At 40.6% G+C, this 17,677-nt stretch overlaps 1 protein-coding gene and 1 pseudogene across 1 annotated transcript in view; both read right to left on the reverse strand.

The window, feature by feature from the left end:
* Positions 1–17,303, reverse strand: part of CCDC112 (coiled-coil domain containing 112) — a 30,232-nt gene extending 12,929 nt beyond the window's left edge. Inside the window, exons 1-3 of the mRNA XM_070377197.1 lie at positions 17,012–17,303; positions 7,260–7,381; positions 3,657–3,778 (exon numbers count right to left, since the gene is read on the reverse strand). Coding sequence (XP_070233298.1) covers positions 3,657–3,778; positions 7,260–7,381; positions 17,012–17,125 — 358 coding nt within the window. The 5' untranslated portion in view covers positions 17,126–17,303. The remainder of the gene's footprint in view (positions 1–3,656; positions 3,779–7,259; positions 7,382–17,011) is intronic.
* On the reverse strand, positions 3,067–3,311 carry LOC102272157 (small ribosomal subunit protein eS27-like; annotated as a pseudogene).
* Positions 17,304–17,677: the final 374 nt, after the last annotated feature.

Below are 17,677 nucleotides of genomic sequence, written 5' to 3' on the forward strand. Positions count from 1 at the left end.
GATTCATGGGGTCGCAAAGAGTCGGACATGACTGAGCGACTAAACTGAACTGAACTACTGAAGGATGTACTTTAAAATAAGTCTATGACAAATGTGGTTACCAATTCAGGATTCTTCACACAAGACTGATCACCCTCACCTAGTAAGTAACTGAAGAACAATTAAAGAACAAAAGATGGTTTATGAGTGTTAGTATAGCCCGAACCAACTCTTGCTATAAACAAAGCATCTAATTTTGTCTAATCTTTTAAGGCACAACAGGTTAAGTCTTATTATAACCTGTGCCAGGGAATTGTCCTTAGAAATATTTTTTTAACTCTGGAGACTGAGTTATTGGACACTCCAAAACATGGATCAGTAGCATAATTTTAATCATGTTTTATTTTTTAACAGTTTTTTCCTTTTTGCTATAATTTGCGGACATAGAGTTGATCTCAATTATTGTTAGAATATTAAGACTGTATTGCCAACATTAATGCTGTGAATACTGACAAACTGCCCAGTGAGAATTAACTTTACCTAACCACACCAACTAAGGCGGGCTGGTGACACCCTCTGGTGTCATAGTCATGGTCTTGAGGAGATGTCTCAGATGCCATTTACTGGTGTCTATGCTATAGGTTTCCCTGTAGCTCAGATGGTTAAGAGTCTGACTGCAATGCAGGAGACCTGGGTTCAATCCCTGGGTCAGGAAGATCCTCTGGAGAAGGGAATGGCAATCCACTCTAGTATTCTTGCCTGGAAAATCCCATAGACAGAGGAGCCTAGTGGGCTATAGTTTGTGGGGTCGCAAAGAGATGGACATGTCTGAGAGACTAACGCTGCTACTGCTATACTACAGGTTGTCAAGCGCAGCCAAAGGACCAGTCTAAAGTAAGGTGCTAGGCCCACAATAGAAGCCTGAAGAACAAAGGGTCTCAAAGCCATTTTCAGATGTTCTGTATCATCAGCAGGAAGACTGGATTCTTCTTTAATATTTCCCTTCTGAAGTAGTAACCTTACTGTAATCACTTAAATTATTAGCATAAAGTCAAATACTCATATTTATATACATATTCATATAGTAATATTTGATCATCATCTTTGGGTAGTTTACTTATCCACCTCCCCCTTATTTTTTTTTGCAACTCTTCCACAAATGAACATGAAACACCAAACGGCTCTGTTCAAAAGTCCTTAAAAACAATTATTTTTTTAAAAAGTTTATCTTTAGGCTGGAAGCCAGTGCTAATATTCAAAACAAACCCAAATATGCATATATGACTTTGGCTTTTTCCATTTTTTATTAAAATTCCAGAGTTCTATAAAAGTAGAAACTTTACCCAATGTATTTTACAGGGTCTAACTCATTTTTAGGCATTTTAAGTCAAGAAACTTCCCTAGTAATCAGGAAAGTGTTTTCTGTTGTTTTACATCTGCAATAGTTTGAACAGCTACAATGATACCACTATAGAGAAAATGATCTTTTAGTAATTCATTTGGAACTGACATTCTGCACTATAGGCAAAGCATTCAAGTACAACATTACATAAATGCATGCTAAAATGTGACATAATATTTGAAGTAAAGTATAGCTATTTAATGCTTCTGAACCGAAACATGTGAAAGGGAAATTTCTATATCCTTATATTAATGCAGTGCATTCCTTCTTCTCCAAGATAAGATAAACACAAAGTATGAATAAAGAGAAGCAAAACTGTAGACAAAGGGAAATTAGAAAATAAAAATAAAGTGCCTTAAAAGGGAGAAAATCAAGTGACTTAAAATGCACAGAATGGAGATACTCTACTTAATGGCATGATAGAGAGACAGAAAAATCACCCTTTTTGTCTGTAAAAGAACTGAGGGATATTAAGAAACATTAATATTAAACAAGGGATGCTCAGATTCTTCTATGAATCAAAGAGGAGAACTAGAAATCTGGCATTTATGTTAGGTCTCATCATTCCAACAGAAGAGAGAGAATGATTCTTGCCACCGTCTGACAAAAGATGACTTTTTAAAATAGTGCAATCTTATATTCTGAAAGGAAAAACTTACTAAAAATTTCTTTTAATTAACTATAAAGGTGTCTCATGAGCAGTATAGTCTCTATGTAATAAGTCTCAATATTTTATAAAGCTCAACGATAACCACTGCTGTGCTGTGCTGTGCTAAGTCGATTCAGCTGTGTCTGACTCTTTGCGACCCTATGGACCATAACCTGCCAGGCTCCTCTGTCCATGGGATTCTCCAGGCAAGAATGCTGGAGTGGGTTGTCATACCCTCCTCCAGGGAAATCTTTCTGACCCAGGGATCAAACCCACATCTCTTACGTCTCCTGTGTTGGCAGGTAGGTGCTTTACCACTAGCACCACCTGGGAAGCCCCTGAAAACCATTACTTTTCCTTTAATCAAAGTTAGCAAGTGTTTTTACTATAAAATAAGGACTTGCAGTTTAAAAAATCTACTCTACAAGGAAACAAGGTATTCTTGTAAAATTCTTTTTTAAGGCCAACATTTAGTACAGTTAGTAATTATTAATATTCATAACAAGCAGTAGAACATATTCACTGTACAATCTCTAACACTTTCTTATATATTAGGTTGACCAAAAGGTTCATTTGGGTTTTTCCATAACATCTTACAGAAAAACCTGAACGAAGCTTTGAGCCTACCCAATACTATTTCATCAGATGCACAGACAGCTCTCCTATGGTAGAAATGGCAGGTTTTATTAATATATCACAGACAAGTAAACTCAGGTTTAAGCAACTATGTGACTTGAGCACTTTAACGGTCATACAGGTTCTGAATCTGTTGATGCTTACTGAGTCTGGGATTCAGTTGATAGGATCCTGGTGATGAGCTAAGATCAGACACCCAGTAATCAGTTTTCCTTTATTTTTCAAATTTATTGCCCATAATCAAAGCTTTATTTAAAAACTGACACCAAAATACGAGACTGTTGTTGCAAACCTTGCAAAAAATTAAACATAATTACATTATCTTGGTAGATTAACTGGAATCACTGAACTGAAAAGGCTTTCTGCGACAGGACACAGATTCAGGAAACTGTGTGGATCATTAGTATTGCTTTCTTCTAAATGAACATCCTTCTGAGTCTGGCCTTTCCTCCTATTGGCTGGCACAACAGTTGAACAACCTACACCAAATACCACTGTGTAAGCCTGGCTGTAAGTAATCTTGTAGCTACCTGGACATTTTACAAACATAAAGTAAGAATTTGGACTTTGAACCAGCTGTGTCTTTTTATGTTTTTTCTGTTCCTCTTCCAAGGAAGGCTACAGTACACCTCCAGCTAAAGGCATGCTGATCCTTTTGCAAGCCCAGCCTGTGCAGATCTTTAAGGCACCCTTCCTTTATTAAAATAATGTAGTATCATTAACTGATTTGACAACCAGAAAACAAAACCCTCTTTTTCCTATTAAGACGAAATATACACAGCAAACAATGCAGTTATAACAATACAGTTATAAATATCCAGACTAAATAGTGACCCCCAAAATAAATACATATCCTTAAAAGATAAACATTACACCAACTAGAATGTATCTTGATAGAGACTGTAACAGTCACGCACAAGGACAACGCACAGGGCAAAACTATGACTTTATATCTCTCAATGAGTTTTGTTCATCATGAACTCAACTTACTTTCTGTTTTCCTGCTGTTAATCAGTTTATTTTCCAATTCTTCCAGCATACTATGTTCAATTCTGAAGTCACTTTTTTGGTTGTAGAAATGACTGTGTTTGTCTTTTTCTAGATTAATAACCCTTTAGGGAAAGAAACAAATAGTATAAATATGATTTAAGTACACTTTTAATTGTTTAAAATATGGATATACTTACAATCCGTACTTTGTATTAATTCATCAAAGGATTCAAAATAAAATTACTTGGATCAATAAGGCTATGGAATGAAAACAGTAGTTAGGAAAGTGCTGTGTGTGTGTATACTAGTCGTTCAGTCGTGTCCAACTCTGTGACCCCACGGACTGTAGCCTGCCAGGCTCCCATCTGTTCATGGAATTCTCCAGGCAAGAATACTGGAGTGGGTTGCCATTCCCTTCTCCAGGGAATCTTCCCAAACCAGGGATCAAACCTGGGTCTCTAGCATTGCAGGCAGATTCATCTGAGCCACAAGGGAAGAAAAATGCACTATAGAAATGCAAGTTACTAATGCTAATAAAACTAAAACTTCAAAAGGCAAACATCTATGAAGGCAGGGATTTAATGTTTTTATGGGATATGGTCTACATTAGTGTCAAAGCTTCTTCATCTCATCCTTGCTCCTTGGCTTTAATCCATCTACCAGTAAGGACTTCTGATGTTAGCTTGAACCCTGGGGTAAAACAAAACAATTTACCATCAAGAAACTTTTTCAGTTGGACAAAGAAATTTATTTTCTCAACATCTATTTTCTTTCTCCCACAAGGTGGAAATTAATATAAATACTTCTCCACTAATCCTGAATTTAATGAGTGGTGGAGTATCTCTGGTCACTGATTTCCTTTCCTCTATTCTGAGGGGCAACTGTATAAGGCAGAGTTTCCCAATCTTTTTCACTTGCCAACCAAGAAGAGAATTTAATATAAAAGGCACACTGAGGTAAATAGATGAGAATGCCACAGGCCCTACCTGGCTGCCCCGAGGCTGAGGGAGTCATAACTTCAATCTATGTTGGGAGGAAGGAAGGGGAAGAACAGAGACATCAATAAAGCTTTTAGTCTGCAGGTCAGTCTAACAGGCTGCGGGCAGCTCCTGGAGCCCTGCACTGAGCACCAGCCTGCCTCGACTCTGGCTGGGGTGGGGAAAGGCACCGAAATCAAACAGAAATGCCCATCATGGACACAGGCTATGCTACGACAGTAAGTCATGCTTTGTTACTCCTGGATTCGATATTGACCCATAAAGATATTCAAAATGTAATAATGGAGACAAATTGCCAAACAAAAAGAGATGCTCAACCTCTCTCGTAACATGAGAAAAGACTGAAACTATACCATGGTAACATGCTGTATCTATCAGACTGGTGGGAAAAACACACACAAGTTTAACATATTCTGATGATAAAACTGTGGGGAAATGGGTCCTCTCATATATTGTTGGTGAAATCATAAATGGCCTATCAAGGATAATTTAGAAATTATTCATTATTCATCATAATCATGAATAATCAGAAATTATTCATTACAATCGCAAATTCATATACCTTTGATCCAGCACTTCTACTTGAAGGAATTTTTCCTAAAGACACACTTACAGATGTGCAAAATGATATGAACCTCCGTGGATGCTCAATTAATTAAGCGTTTATTTACTATAATTTAACGTTTTCTGTAATCTAATGTCTATCACTAAGGGGCAGATTAAATAAGTGCTGGTACGCGCACACACTGGAATGCAACGCAGTACCGTGTTCTACGTACTGATAAGGAAAGACCTCCAAGATACACTCCTTTTTAACAAAAGTTTTACATGAAAATGTTAAGACATACTAGAGAATGGAAAACTGATTCCCCTCACATCGTTCCACATGATATACCTCATATCACTCTAACTCAACAGTTTTACCTGTCTTTTTCCTCTCTTTCATCTACCTTTTATCTTTCCTTTTCCTTTTTTGCTTAAGTACTCTAAAGGAAATCCACTACATTATGTACTTCCACCCCAACATACTTCAGTGTGCATTTCTAGAGATTATGAGTATCTGATTTGTATAATTATAATACCATTATCATGCCTGAACAAAACCAGTAACTTCTTGGTATCTAGGATATACTCTTAAGTTAAAAATACAAAACAAGATGCACAAGAATGTATATATAGTATACTCCCATTTATAAAAAAAAAAGGGAACTATTTGCATATGCATTTTTATGTCCTTAAAAAAGCATATAAAATACCTGTGAAGGATATACAAGAAACTAAAAATGGTTGTTTGGGGAGAAGGGAAATGGGTGATATGGGTCACAGGTGAAACAAAGACCTTCCACTGTGGATCCTTTGATGTGAATTAATTTTTGAATTATGTGAATATATAACCTATTCTGAAAATAAAAATATTACAAATGGTGTTCTTCCCTTTATATTCAATGAGAATTGTTGGATTCAATTTCAATGGATTTTTCTAATACTCTTTCAATGAGTTTTTCCAAAACCTTATAACAGATGAAGAAAGCCTAATCAGAGTTATAAAACCTATACACAGATAAGGTACCTATCTATACTGGCATAATCTAACTGGCTTGCTATATTTATGTACATTAATCATCTGGCAGATTATCTTATCTAGAAAGAAACATAAACCAGAAATCTTAACCTAGAGTCCAATTCTATCTAAGATAATGCATTTTGTAAAATAAAAAAAACTGTAGTTTATCAAATTCTGAGTATTAAAAATGAAAGAATTAAACTGATACAGTCAGAATTCAGTCTCACGAGGCTGCACTATGGTATAACTTGTTAAAATTCAAACAGTATACTATTTATTGGTAGAATTTCTAAACAGACAACTGCCACTAATTCTGGTCTAGAGATCATTTCTTACAAAAGCCTCCTTTTCTCTTGGTTCTTCAGCAAATTGATACTGCATAAATTCAGAGTAGTGTATTATAAAGCCTCCAACTATAGGAGAGGGCTAGCTACTCTGAGCTCCAGTTCTTTTACCTTTACTCATTATATTTATTAAATCATATGGTGCTACTAACAATGGTGAACATTCAGTAAATACCACTAGTTATTTAAAAATACATAAACACTAAAACTTAAATGCCATCTTCTCAATTTTTCTAGTCATAATGTACAGGGTAGATCTGAAAGAGGTAGAGACCAAGGAAGGGAGACCAATTAAAAGGCCAATTAAAAAAAAAAAAAAAAACCTCAAGAGTACAGTAGGACTCTTCATTAAAATTATTCACTCAAAAATATTTACCAAGTGCTTACTTTGCTAAGTCAAAATGTATCCAATCTGTTACTTGACATATGTGATCTAAAGAAATCTTTTATTCTCCTTGATATACACTGATTCAAAATAGTGAAATTAAGATTTAAAGAACTCTACTTAAAATTAACTTTATATTAAATAGTTTACTATCATTTGTATATTTCACACTTCTCACGGGCCCCTTGTTTTACATTTGAAAGATTAGTGACTAGTCTTTGGTAGGGGATTAGAGTGGAGGAGAATTAACTTTATATCGTTTGTAATAAAATGATGAGTAATGTTCCTTGAAGATAATGTTCTTATACTTACTGATTTTTATATTTTTCAGCTGTACGTATGAATTCTGCTTTCTTAGTTCGACTAACTTTCTGCTTCCAGTTTTGAAGGTGAAAAGGACGAATTCCACCTGAAGTACCGAGACAGCCATCATTCTGAAGAGAAAACAAAGATAAATTTATCCTCAAAAATAAAAATGGTGGGAGATGAACGTGGAATTTTTCCAGAGTGTGTGCTGTCCTTAGTTGCTCAGTGGTGTCCGACTCTCTGCGACCCCATGGACTGTAGCCCACCAGGCTCCTCTGTTCACAAGGATTCTCCAGGCAAGAATGCTGCAGTGGGTGCCTTGCCTCCTCCAGGGCATCTTCCCAACCGAGGGATCAAACCCACGGCTCCTGTATTGCAGGTGGATTCTTTACTGTCTGAGCCACAAGGGAAGCCCTTTTTTCAGAGATAAAACATCAATAATGGAGTTTCTCACGGGATAATTTTGGGGCCAATCTTATTTAATTTTTAAAAATACAGCTCGTGGAAGAAGGAATATGTGTTTTAAAATGCTAAATTAGTGAGAAATGTAAAGTCTTCAGGGAGTTTTATAAAAAATCTCTAATTCTTTCATTCATTCACTCATCTACCAACATGCATTGAACACTTACGATGTGACAGGTGCTGGCCTAGACACTAGGGAAACAAAGATGGGCCATGATAACATGTGTGCACTGTTGCTAAACCGCTTCAGTTGTGTCCAACTCTGTGACCCTAGGGACCACAGCCTGCCAGGCTCCTCTGTGCATGGGATTCTCCAGGTAAGAATACTGGAGTGGGTTGCCATGCCCCCTCCAGGGGATCTTCTAGACCCCGAAGATTGAGGAATCGAACCCACGTTTCTTATGTCTCCTGCATTGGTAGGCGAGTTCTTTACCATTAGTGCCACTGGAAGCCCATGATAATAGGGCCTCTGCCTTAAAATCTAGAGAGGGAAACAGACTTAAGAAGAAAAGAGTAAATAAGTGAGACATTAAAAAAAAAAATCAACACTGTAAGGCCTATTAAGGAAATAAACAGTGCTGAGATGAAGATAATGGGGCCAAGGGATTGTTTTGGTTTTTTTCTTTTCAGTTAGAATGGCCACAGAAGTCTATTTGAGGGGATGATGTTTAAGGAAGAACGGAGCCAGCCAGGACAAAAGCTGCAGGGAAAGGTGTGCCAGGCAGAGGGACCAGCATGTCCAAATGCCCTCCAGGAGGAAAAAAGCTTGGCTGGTTCAAGCAGAGCAAAGGCAATTGTGACATAAGATGAGTGAAATGCAGAGCTTTGTAGGAGTTGAGGGTATAGAACCAGGCAAGTGGCATATCACACCAGCATTTTAAGGCACTACAGGAGTCTGAATTTTACTGAAGGGTTTAGAGTAGGAGAATGCCATGATACATTTAATTTTTAAAGAAAATCTTTCTATTTTTTAAAGAACAAATTCAGGGAGGTGGAGGAAGAGAGGAGGCAAGGCTGGAAGCAGGAGAATCAATAGACAGGTGATGCAGCAACAAAGACAAGGAATGATGGTATTCAGGTCTACCAGGGTGATGGTGGAGACTAAAAGTAAGAAGCCTAAATGTATCTTGGAGGTATAACCAAGAGGAATTGCTGACAGCCTGAGAGATTAAAAAGAAAATAAAGGAACCAAGCCTTCAAATTTCGAGGAACGAGCAAACAAGAATAAAGTAATGATTTTAGGTTAATACTTCTAAAATTGAGATTTACTTCACATACCATAGAATGTGCACATAAAGTTTACAATTCAGTGTTTTTTACTATATTCACAAAGTCGTGCAATCATCAACACTATCTGTTGTTGCTGCTGCTGCTAAGTCACATCAGTCGTGTCTGACTCTGTGTGACCCCATAGACAGCAGCCCACCAGGCTCTTCCGTCCCTGGGATTCTCCAGGCAAGAACACTAGAGTGGGTTGCCATTTCCTTCTCCAATGCGTGAAAGTGAAAAGTGAAAGGGAAGTCGCTCAGTCGTGTCCGACTCTTAGCGACCCCACGGACTGCAGCCTACCAGGCTCCTCCGTCCATGGGATTTTCCAGGCAAGAGTACTGGAGTGGGGTGCCATTGCCCTCTCCACAACACTATCTAGTGCCCGAATATTTCTATTATACCCAAAAGAAAGCTCGCACTCATTAAGCAGCCAGTTCCCATACCCTTTTCCCGCCCAATTCCTGGTAATCATTAATCTCCATTCTGATTCTATGGATTTGCCTATTCTGGACAATTAGCATAAACAGGATCATACAATGTACAACCTTCTGTGTCTGGCTTCTTTCACTGAGTATAATATTTTAAAGATTCATTCATGTTGTACCATGAATCTGTACTTCATTCCGTTTCATGGTTAAGTAATATTCCACATGACTCTAACATATTTTGTTTACTCATCACCTGACAGACAATTGGGTTACTTTCACTATTTGGTCACCATGAATAATGTTACTAAGAACATTTATGTACAAGTTTTAGTATGAATTCCATTTTCTTGGGTATTTCTAGCAGTGGAATTTCTGAATCACAGCTAAGTCTTTAATTTTCCATTTGTGTTATTTTTTATTGTTACAGTGGAAGCATTCCCGTAAGTCCTTTATCAGATAAATGACCTGCAAATACTTTCCCCAATTCTGAGTTCTTTTCACTTTCCTGATAATATCCTTTGAAGCACAGAAGTTTTGAACTTTTGAAGAACTATCCAATTGTTTTCCACAGTGGCTGCATCATTATATAATTTTACATTGCCATTAGCAGTGTAAAGGAGTAGTGTAAAAATGTAAAAAATGTAAGGGAGTTCCAGTTTCTTCACATCCTCACCAACATTTGTTATTGTCTGTCTCTTTTACTATAATCATCCTACTGGATGTGAAGTAGTATCTCACAGTGGTTTTGATTAGCCCATAATGACTAATGATGCCGAGCATCCTTTCATGTACTTATTGGCTATTTCTTTGAAGTAATACCTACTTATATCTTTTCCAATTTTAAAAACTGGGGTGTCTTTTTGAGTTTTAAGAGTTTTATATTTTTAGATATGTCCTTATCAAAATATGATTTGCAAATGTTTCTCTCCCATTCAGTAGGTCATCTTTTCATTTTGCTGATATTCCCTTTACTGTGCAGAATCATTTCAGTTTGATGTAGCCTCCTTCATTTTTAGATAATTATTTTGCTGAACACAGAGTTCTTGGTCAACAGTCCTTTTCTTTCAGCATTTCTAACAGCATAACTACGTCTGTTATCCCATGGGGCTTCCCAGCAGGGGCTAGTGGTAAAGAATCCACCTGCCAATGCAGGAGACATAGACATGCATTCGCTTCCTGGGTCCAGAAGATCCCCTGGAAGAGGGCACAGCAACCCACTCCGGTATTCCTGCCTGGAGAATCCCATGGACAAAGGAGCCTGGTAGGCTACAGTCCATAGCACTGCAAAAAGTCGGGCACAACTGAAGCAATTTAGCATGCATATGTATTATCCCATACTTTTGAAGTCCAAGGTTTCTGTTGAGAAATCAGTTGTTAATCTTATTGAGAATGCCTAATATGTTTTGAATTGATTTCTCTGTTGGTGCTTTCAGAATTTTCTTTTTGTCTCTTTTTACAGTTTGATTATGACATGTCTAGGTATGGATCTTGAAGTTCACTAAATTCCAATAATGTGTAGATCAATACTACAGCCATCATTTCTTCAAAAATTCTTTCCCACTTTTCCCTCTCTCCTTCTGGGACTCTCATTAGCTGTGACATCTGATGGTGTCTCACAGGTCTTTAACACTCTGTTCACTTTTCTTCATTCTTTTCTTCTTTAGATTCCTCATTCTGGATAATCTAAATTGACCTACCTTCTTCTGCCAGCCCAAACGTAGTGCTGAGTCTCTCTAATGAATTTTTCATTTGCATTTTTGTACTTTTTAACTCCAAAATTTCCATTCCATTCTTTTGCTATAACTTCTCTCTTTATCAGTTTGGTTCAGTTCAGTCGCTCAGTCGTGTATGGCTCTTTGCCATCCCATGGACTGCAGCACGCCAGGCTTCCCTGTCCATCACCAACTCCCAGAATTTACTCAAAATCATGTCAATTGAGTTGGTGATGTCATCTAACCATCTCATCCTCTGTTGTCCCCTTTTCCTCCCACCTTCAATCTTTCCCAGCATCAGAGTCTTTTCAAATGAGTCAGTTCTTTGCATCAGGTAGCCAAAGTATTGGAGTTTCTGCTTCAGCATCAGTCCTTCTAATGAATATTCAGGACTGATTTCCTTTGGGATAGGCTGGTTGGATCCTTGCTGTCCAAGGGACTCTCAACAGTCTTCTCCAACACCACAGTTCAAAAGCATCAATTCTTCGGCGCTCAGCTTTCTTTAAGTCCAACTTTCACATCCATACATGACTACTAGAAAAACAATAGCTTTGACTAGATGAACCTTTGTTGGCAAAGTAATGCCTCTGCTTTTTAATATGCTGTCTAGGTTGGTCATAGCTTTTCTTCCAAGGAGCAAGCGTCTTTTAATTTCATGGCTGCAGTCACCATCTGCAGTGATTTTGGAGCCCTCCAAAAAAAAGTCTTTCACTCTTTCCGCACCTATTTGCCATGAAGTGATGGGACCAGATGCCATAATCTTTGTTTTCTCAATGCTGAGTTTTAAGCCAACTTTTCACTCTCCTCTTTCACTTTCTTCAAGAGGCTCTTTAGTTCTTCTTCACTTTCTGCCATAACGGTGGTGTCATCTGCGTATCTGAGGTTATTGATATTTCTCCTGGCAATCTTGATTCCAACTTGTGCTTCATCCAGCCCAGCATTTCTCATGATGTATTTTGTATATAAGTTAAATAAGCAGGGTGACTATATACAGCCTTGATGTACTCCTTTCCCGATTTGGAATCAGTCTGTTGTTCCATGTCCAGTTCTAAGTACTGCTTCTTGACCTGCATACAGATTTCTCAGGAGGCAGGTCAGGAGTCTGGTATTCTCATCTCTTTAAGAATTTTACACAATGTGTTGTGATTCACATAGTCAAAGGCTTTGGCATAGTCAATAAAGCAGAAGTAGATGTTTTTCTGGAACTCTCTTGCTTTTTCGATGATCTAGCCGATGCTGGCAATTTGATCTCTGGTTCCTCTGCCTTTTCTAAAACCAGCCTGATGCATCTGGAAATTCATGGTTCACATACTATTGAAGCCTGGCTTGGAGAATTTTGAGGATTACTTTGCTAGCATGTGAGATGAGTACAATTGTGCAGTAGTTTGAGCATTCTTTGGCATTGCCTTTCTTTGGGATTGGATTAAAAACTCACCTTTTCCAGTCTCTTTATAGATGTTTTCTATTTGGTGAGATACCATTCTTATACTTTATTTCTTTAGAAATGGTTTTCTTTAGCTTTTTGAACATGTTTAAATCAATAATTTAAAATCTTTATCTGTTATGTCCAACATTTGGTCATCTTAAGGGACAGTTTCTTTTTACTATTCTTTTTTTTTTTTAATTCTTCTGTGTGTGGACCATATTTTCTTATTTCTTTGCATATCTCATAATTTGTCAGCAACTCAACACTTTAAATAATACATAATGTGGCAACACTAAAAATGAGATTTTTTTCCCTCTCTCCAAGGTCTGCTGTTGTTGCTGGGTTTTTTTCAGTCATTTCTCTGAACTAATTCGGTAAAGTCTGGATTGTTTGTGTGGCACTGAAATCTCTGCTTTGTTAGCTGTCAGTGAATGATTGGTTGGTCAAAGATTTTCTTAGATGTCTTGAACCTGTAAGTCCCCACACTTTGAGGGGGTCTGTGTGCAAGCTGGAACATGGCATCAGTACTGGGGCAAGCAGTTTACAACTCCACTTTAGCCTTCACTTCCTGTTGCACAGTTTCAAGGTCAGCCAAAGATGAGAGCTCAGGCCTTCTTAGGCTTTCTCTGATTGCATTCATTTCCTATCACTACTGTAACAAACTTACCAAAAAAATGAGTTTTCCACAAATTTAAGAGACTTAAACACCACAAATCTATTCTTTTACTGTTTTGGAGGTCAAGTCTAAAATTAAGGTGTTGAAAAGACTGCATTCTTTCTGGAGATCCAGAGTATTTACTCCCTTACCTTTTTTCAGCTTTTAGTGGCCACCTTCATTCCTTGGCTCATGGCCGCTTCCTCACATCGCATCGCCCTCTTGCTTTCACTGTTACATCTCCTCTTGGTTCTAATCCTCCTGCTTCCCTCTTACAAGGTCTCCTGTGAATACACTGGCCCACCCAGATAATCCCACATAAACTCCCCACCTCAAGAGCCTCAACTTAATCACATTTGCACAGTTCCTTTTATCACATGAGGTCACACGTTCACAGGTGCTGGGGGTTAGGATGTGACTATCCTTGAGGGAACCTAGTGATACCGTGAGGATGCACAATGACTTACAATCCACTGTGTCTGAGGCAGACGGAAATAAATGGCTGACATGGGGCAGAGAAGGATTGTCCAAGCAGCCGTCTGGGACAGGCTTGCTTGTAAAAGTATATTAATAACAAAGGATTCCCCCTCCCCTATTTGTGTTTATTGTGTATTATTTGTGTTCGTTGTATAACAACATTAAAGGAAATGTCAAAAGAAGACCAAAAAAAAGGTGTGTGTGGGGTAATTCTTCACTCTGCCACACCTGGATATATACACAGCCCTATTCATTTGTGTGATCTTCTAGAGGAAATCCGTTTTGAGTAATTATGTAAAGTCAGAAAAGTAATGTGGTTATTACTGAAGGCCCACTCCAGTCAGCCGAATGCCATTAAATACAGGTCATCACAGAGAGGGCACTAGAGACAAAGAGAGGACACAGCCCTACTCTGGAGCAAAACCGGGACATACACTCGTGTGATACAGCCAGAGATACTTCAAAAGTCATAATTCAACGTGCTAAAAAGATCAAGAGGGAGATGGCATCTAAGAGAAGAATCAAGAAATTTGTAGTCTTTGGTCTTGAAAAGCAATGGCTGAGAGGAATAATGGCTGAACAAATAATATACAAACATTAAAATACATAGATAGGGTACATTACTACTTTTCCTAATGATGAATCAGAAGATTTCACACTCTGTGGAGGCTGTGAAATAAAATAAAATGCAATATAAAATAGTTCTAAAACTTCAAAGATAATTGTTCCAAAATAATTTAAGGGAACTGGTATAGACTGAATTACCACTCCCCTAATTCACATGTGGAGGCCCTAGATTTGGAGGTGGTGCCTTTAAGGAAGTAATTAAGGTTAAATAAGCTCATAAGGATAGGGTCCTAATCCATCAGGACTGGTGTCCTTATAAGAAGAGGAACACCAGAGAACTCTCTCTCTGCATGTGCACAGACAAAGGGCCACGTGAGGACACAGCAAGGCAACTGTCTACAAGCCAAAAACCAACCCCAACGGCTCCTTCATCTTGGACAAGATCTCAGCTGGATCTTTTCAGCCTCCCAAAGTGTAAAAAATATATATATATGTATATATTTCTGTAATCTAAATCACTCAGTCTGTGGTATTTTATTATGGAAGCCCAGGCAGGCTAATCTAGGAACCTTAGGGTTTTGGCAGATACCTCTAATATCATGAGGCTGTCACGAGGAAAATGATCTCTTCTCAGAAAAATGTTAGCTGTTTCACTGTCAGGGTCATAGATTCATGAAATCCTATGACAAGTATTCAAGTCCAGAGCTGGGCTACAGAATCTGAGTCTATAACGTGCATGTGTTTGTATATATATATGTGTGTGTGTGTGTGTGTGTGTGTATGTGTATATATATATATGTGGTATGCTGTGGGGTACAAAGAAGGATAACACATAAACTCCTCAAAAGTCACAATATGCTAGAGATTCTAATTCTTTTTTAAAACCCAAACACCCTTGAGAAATTCTACCTCGCTACTGCCACAATAGCCAACCAAGAGGCTCTGCCTTCTCTAAATTGGTGACAGCGTATAAAATCCGGTGTCTCAACTTCAGCCCTACTGATATTTTGGACCAGGGAACTTTTTGTTGTGGGGGCTGCCCCTCAGCCTGTACCGGCTAGATGTCAGTAGCACACACAACCTTCTCCACAGTCCACCTGCAGTTGTGACAACCCAAACTGTCTCCAGACATTGCTAAATGTGAGGGGCTGATGGAACAGTTGAAACAGCTCCATAGGTGATTCTGATCCAACACTGAGGAAGGCAAACCTCTGAGAACCACTCTAGTGGGCAGGAGTGTGCATCAGTAACAATACTAAGCAACTTGTGAGATATGCAAACCAGGATGAAGTGGAATTTCTGGAAATACGTAAAGACACTGTATCTCCTTAGAGGAAGAAAATGATGGAATCTGTCCTCAGCTCTTAACAGCCTTCCTTCAGGTTTGGATTAATCTACAAACATTTAGGGAGTGTCTACTACGTTTCTGGACTAAAGCAGCACAGTTTTTGGTGCTGGGGATGTAACAGTGAATAAAATTTCCAAAAGTTTCTTCCCTCATAGAGGGCAGGGTTTACATTCCTAGACGGAGTGGAGAAAGACAACACACAAAAAATGAATATAAAATATGTAGTATATTATAGGATAAGTGCTATAGAAAAAACCTAAAAAGAGAACAGTGTGCTAGGTAAGGGGATTCAGTTTGGGGAGGTCAAAGAAAGGATCACTGAGCTGATTGCATTTGAACAAAGATATCTGAAGGTGGAGATGGTGCTGGCCATGAGACCAGGAAGGAAGAGCATTCCAAGCAGAGGGAACAGCAATTGCAAAGCTCCTGAGGTAGAAGTGTGCTCGCCTGTCTGAAGGACCACAGGAAGCCAGTATGGCTGCAGTAGACCCAGAGCAGGGGACTGGAGATGAGGTGACAGGGAGATCTTGGGGGCAGCTCAGAGGCCCTGTAGAGTCTAAGGTGTGGAACATGGTGAAAACGTTTGCTTTCACTCTGAGGGATCTGGGCAGACAAGTGTCATTCCTGAATGGTCTGGTTGTTGTGAATATGTCAGGAAGGCAAGAGTGGGTGAATAGAAACCAACTAGGAAAGTGTTTCTGCTAAGGGAGAAATGATGGTGTGGACATGGGTAGTGGTGCTTGAAGTGGGATTCTTGACTTATTCTGAAGATAGGGCAGACAGGAATTGCCTGTGCTTTGGGTGTGGGCTGTGGGAGAATGCGGAGGAGTCGAGATCTTTGACAAGAGCTGCTGGCTCCAACGATTCTCCTCCGGGAATCCCCTAGTCTTTACTGCAGAGAAAGGGGTCCCAAGGAGATCTGTGGAAACACATCTGCCTCAGAGATCATCCCAGTTTGATTCCTCCTTGTGTTCCCAGCGCTGACACAATAATACAGCAGCCATCAGTCACTGGGCACTGACTCTCTCTCTAACCAAGCACTGTACCAGGGGCTTCCCAGACAAGGTGCACGGCTCAGGAAGGTGCGTATGATCAGATCCAACGCTTAGAGAAGAAACGGAGTCACGAGAGGTTAAGTGTGTTCCTGTCACAGAGGCAGAGCCAGGGTTTCCACCCAGACTTTCTTGCACTCCCAAACCACCAGGGAGGGGGCTCCGTAACAGCAGTTAAAAATGCACGAGCGAACAAAGCACAAGGCTAGCAAGCGCCAGGCCCCGAGCGAAGGGAGGCTAACGGCCGCGGCTCTCGCCTCCCGGCCGCGCTGCAGAGGACACCTGTTCAGCCGGGGACCCGTCCCGCGCCTCCGGCGCCCGCAGCCCCCTCAGACCCACCTCTGCCTCCTCCATTTATTTACCTGTTGCGGCACCGCGGCTCCCACGCCGGTTCCCGGGGCCGCGCCCGCCCCCGCCACAGCCCCGGCTACGGCGGTGGCCGCCGCCGCCACCACGACCGTCGTCAGGGCGGCCATCTTTTGACGCCGCGCCGCGCGCTCCAGCGGCGGCCACCCGGGTCTGGGGTGGAGGGCTTCGGTTGTGCGGAGATCCGGGCTCTGCCGGGGCGGCTGGGCTCCTCCACCGGGATGCCAAGCGCGACGGAGATACGGGGCGGAGCCGGGCCGCGGGGCGAGGCGAGGCGGGGTCGGAACCAGGGCGGGGTCGGAACCAGGGCGGGGCCGGGGCGCGGGGCGGGGCCGGAGCGCGGGACGGAGGCTGGGGCGGGGCGAGGCTGGGGTGGGGCGGGGCCGGAGCGCGGTGCAGGGGAGGGACCGGAGCAAGGGCCGGGGTGGCTCAGAGCGCGGTGTGGGGCGGGGGCTGGGGCGGGGCGGGGCGGGGTCGGAACCGGGGCGGGGCGCGGAGGCCGGTGGCCGGGGGCGGGGGGTGGGAACCCGGTCGCGGGGTGGGCTGCGGCGTGCTGTGTGGCGCGGCAGTATTGATATATCGCCGTCCATGTATCTACTCTTACTTGGCAAAAATATTTCTCCCTGCCCCCGGTTCCCTAACTGCCAGGAAAATTCACTGTC

This window comes from Bos mutus, chromosome 10 (genome assembly GCF_027580195.1).
Source record: "Bos mutus isolate GX-2022 chromosome 10, NWIPB_WYAK_1.1, whole genome shotgun sequence".
NCBI classification, from domain to species: domain Eukaryota; kingdom Metazoa; phylum Chordata; class Mammalia; order Artiodactyla; family Bovidae; genus Bos; species Bos mutus.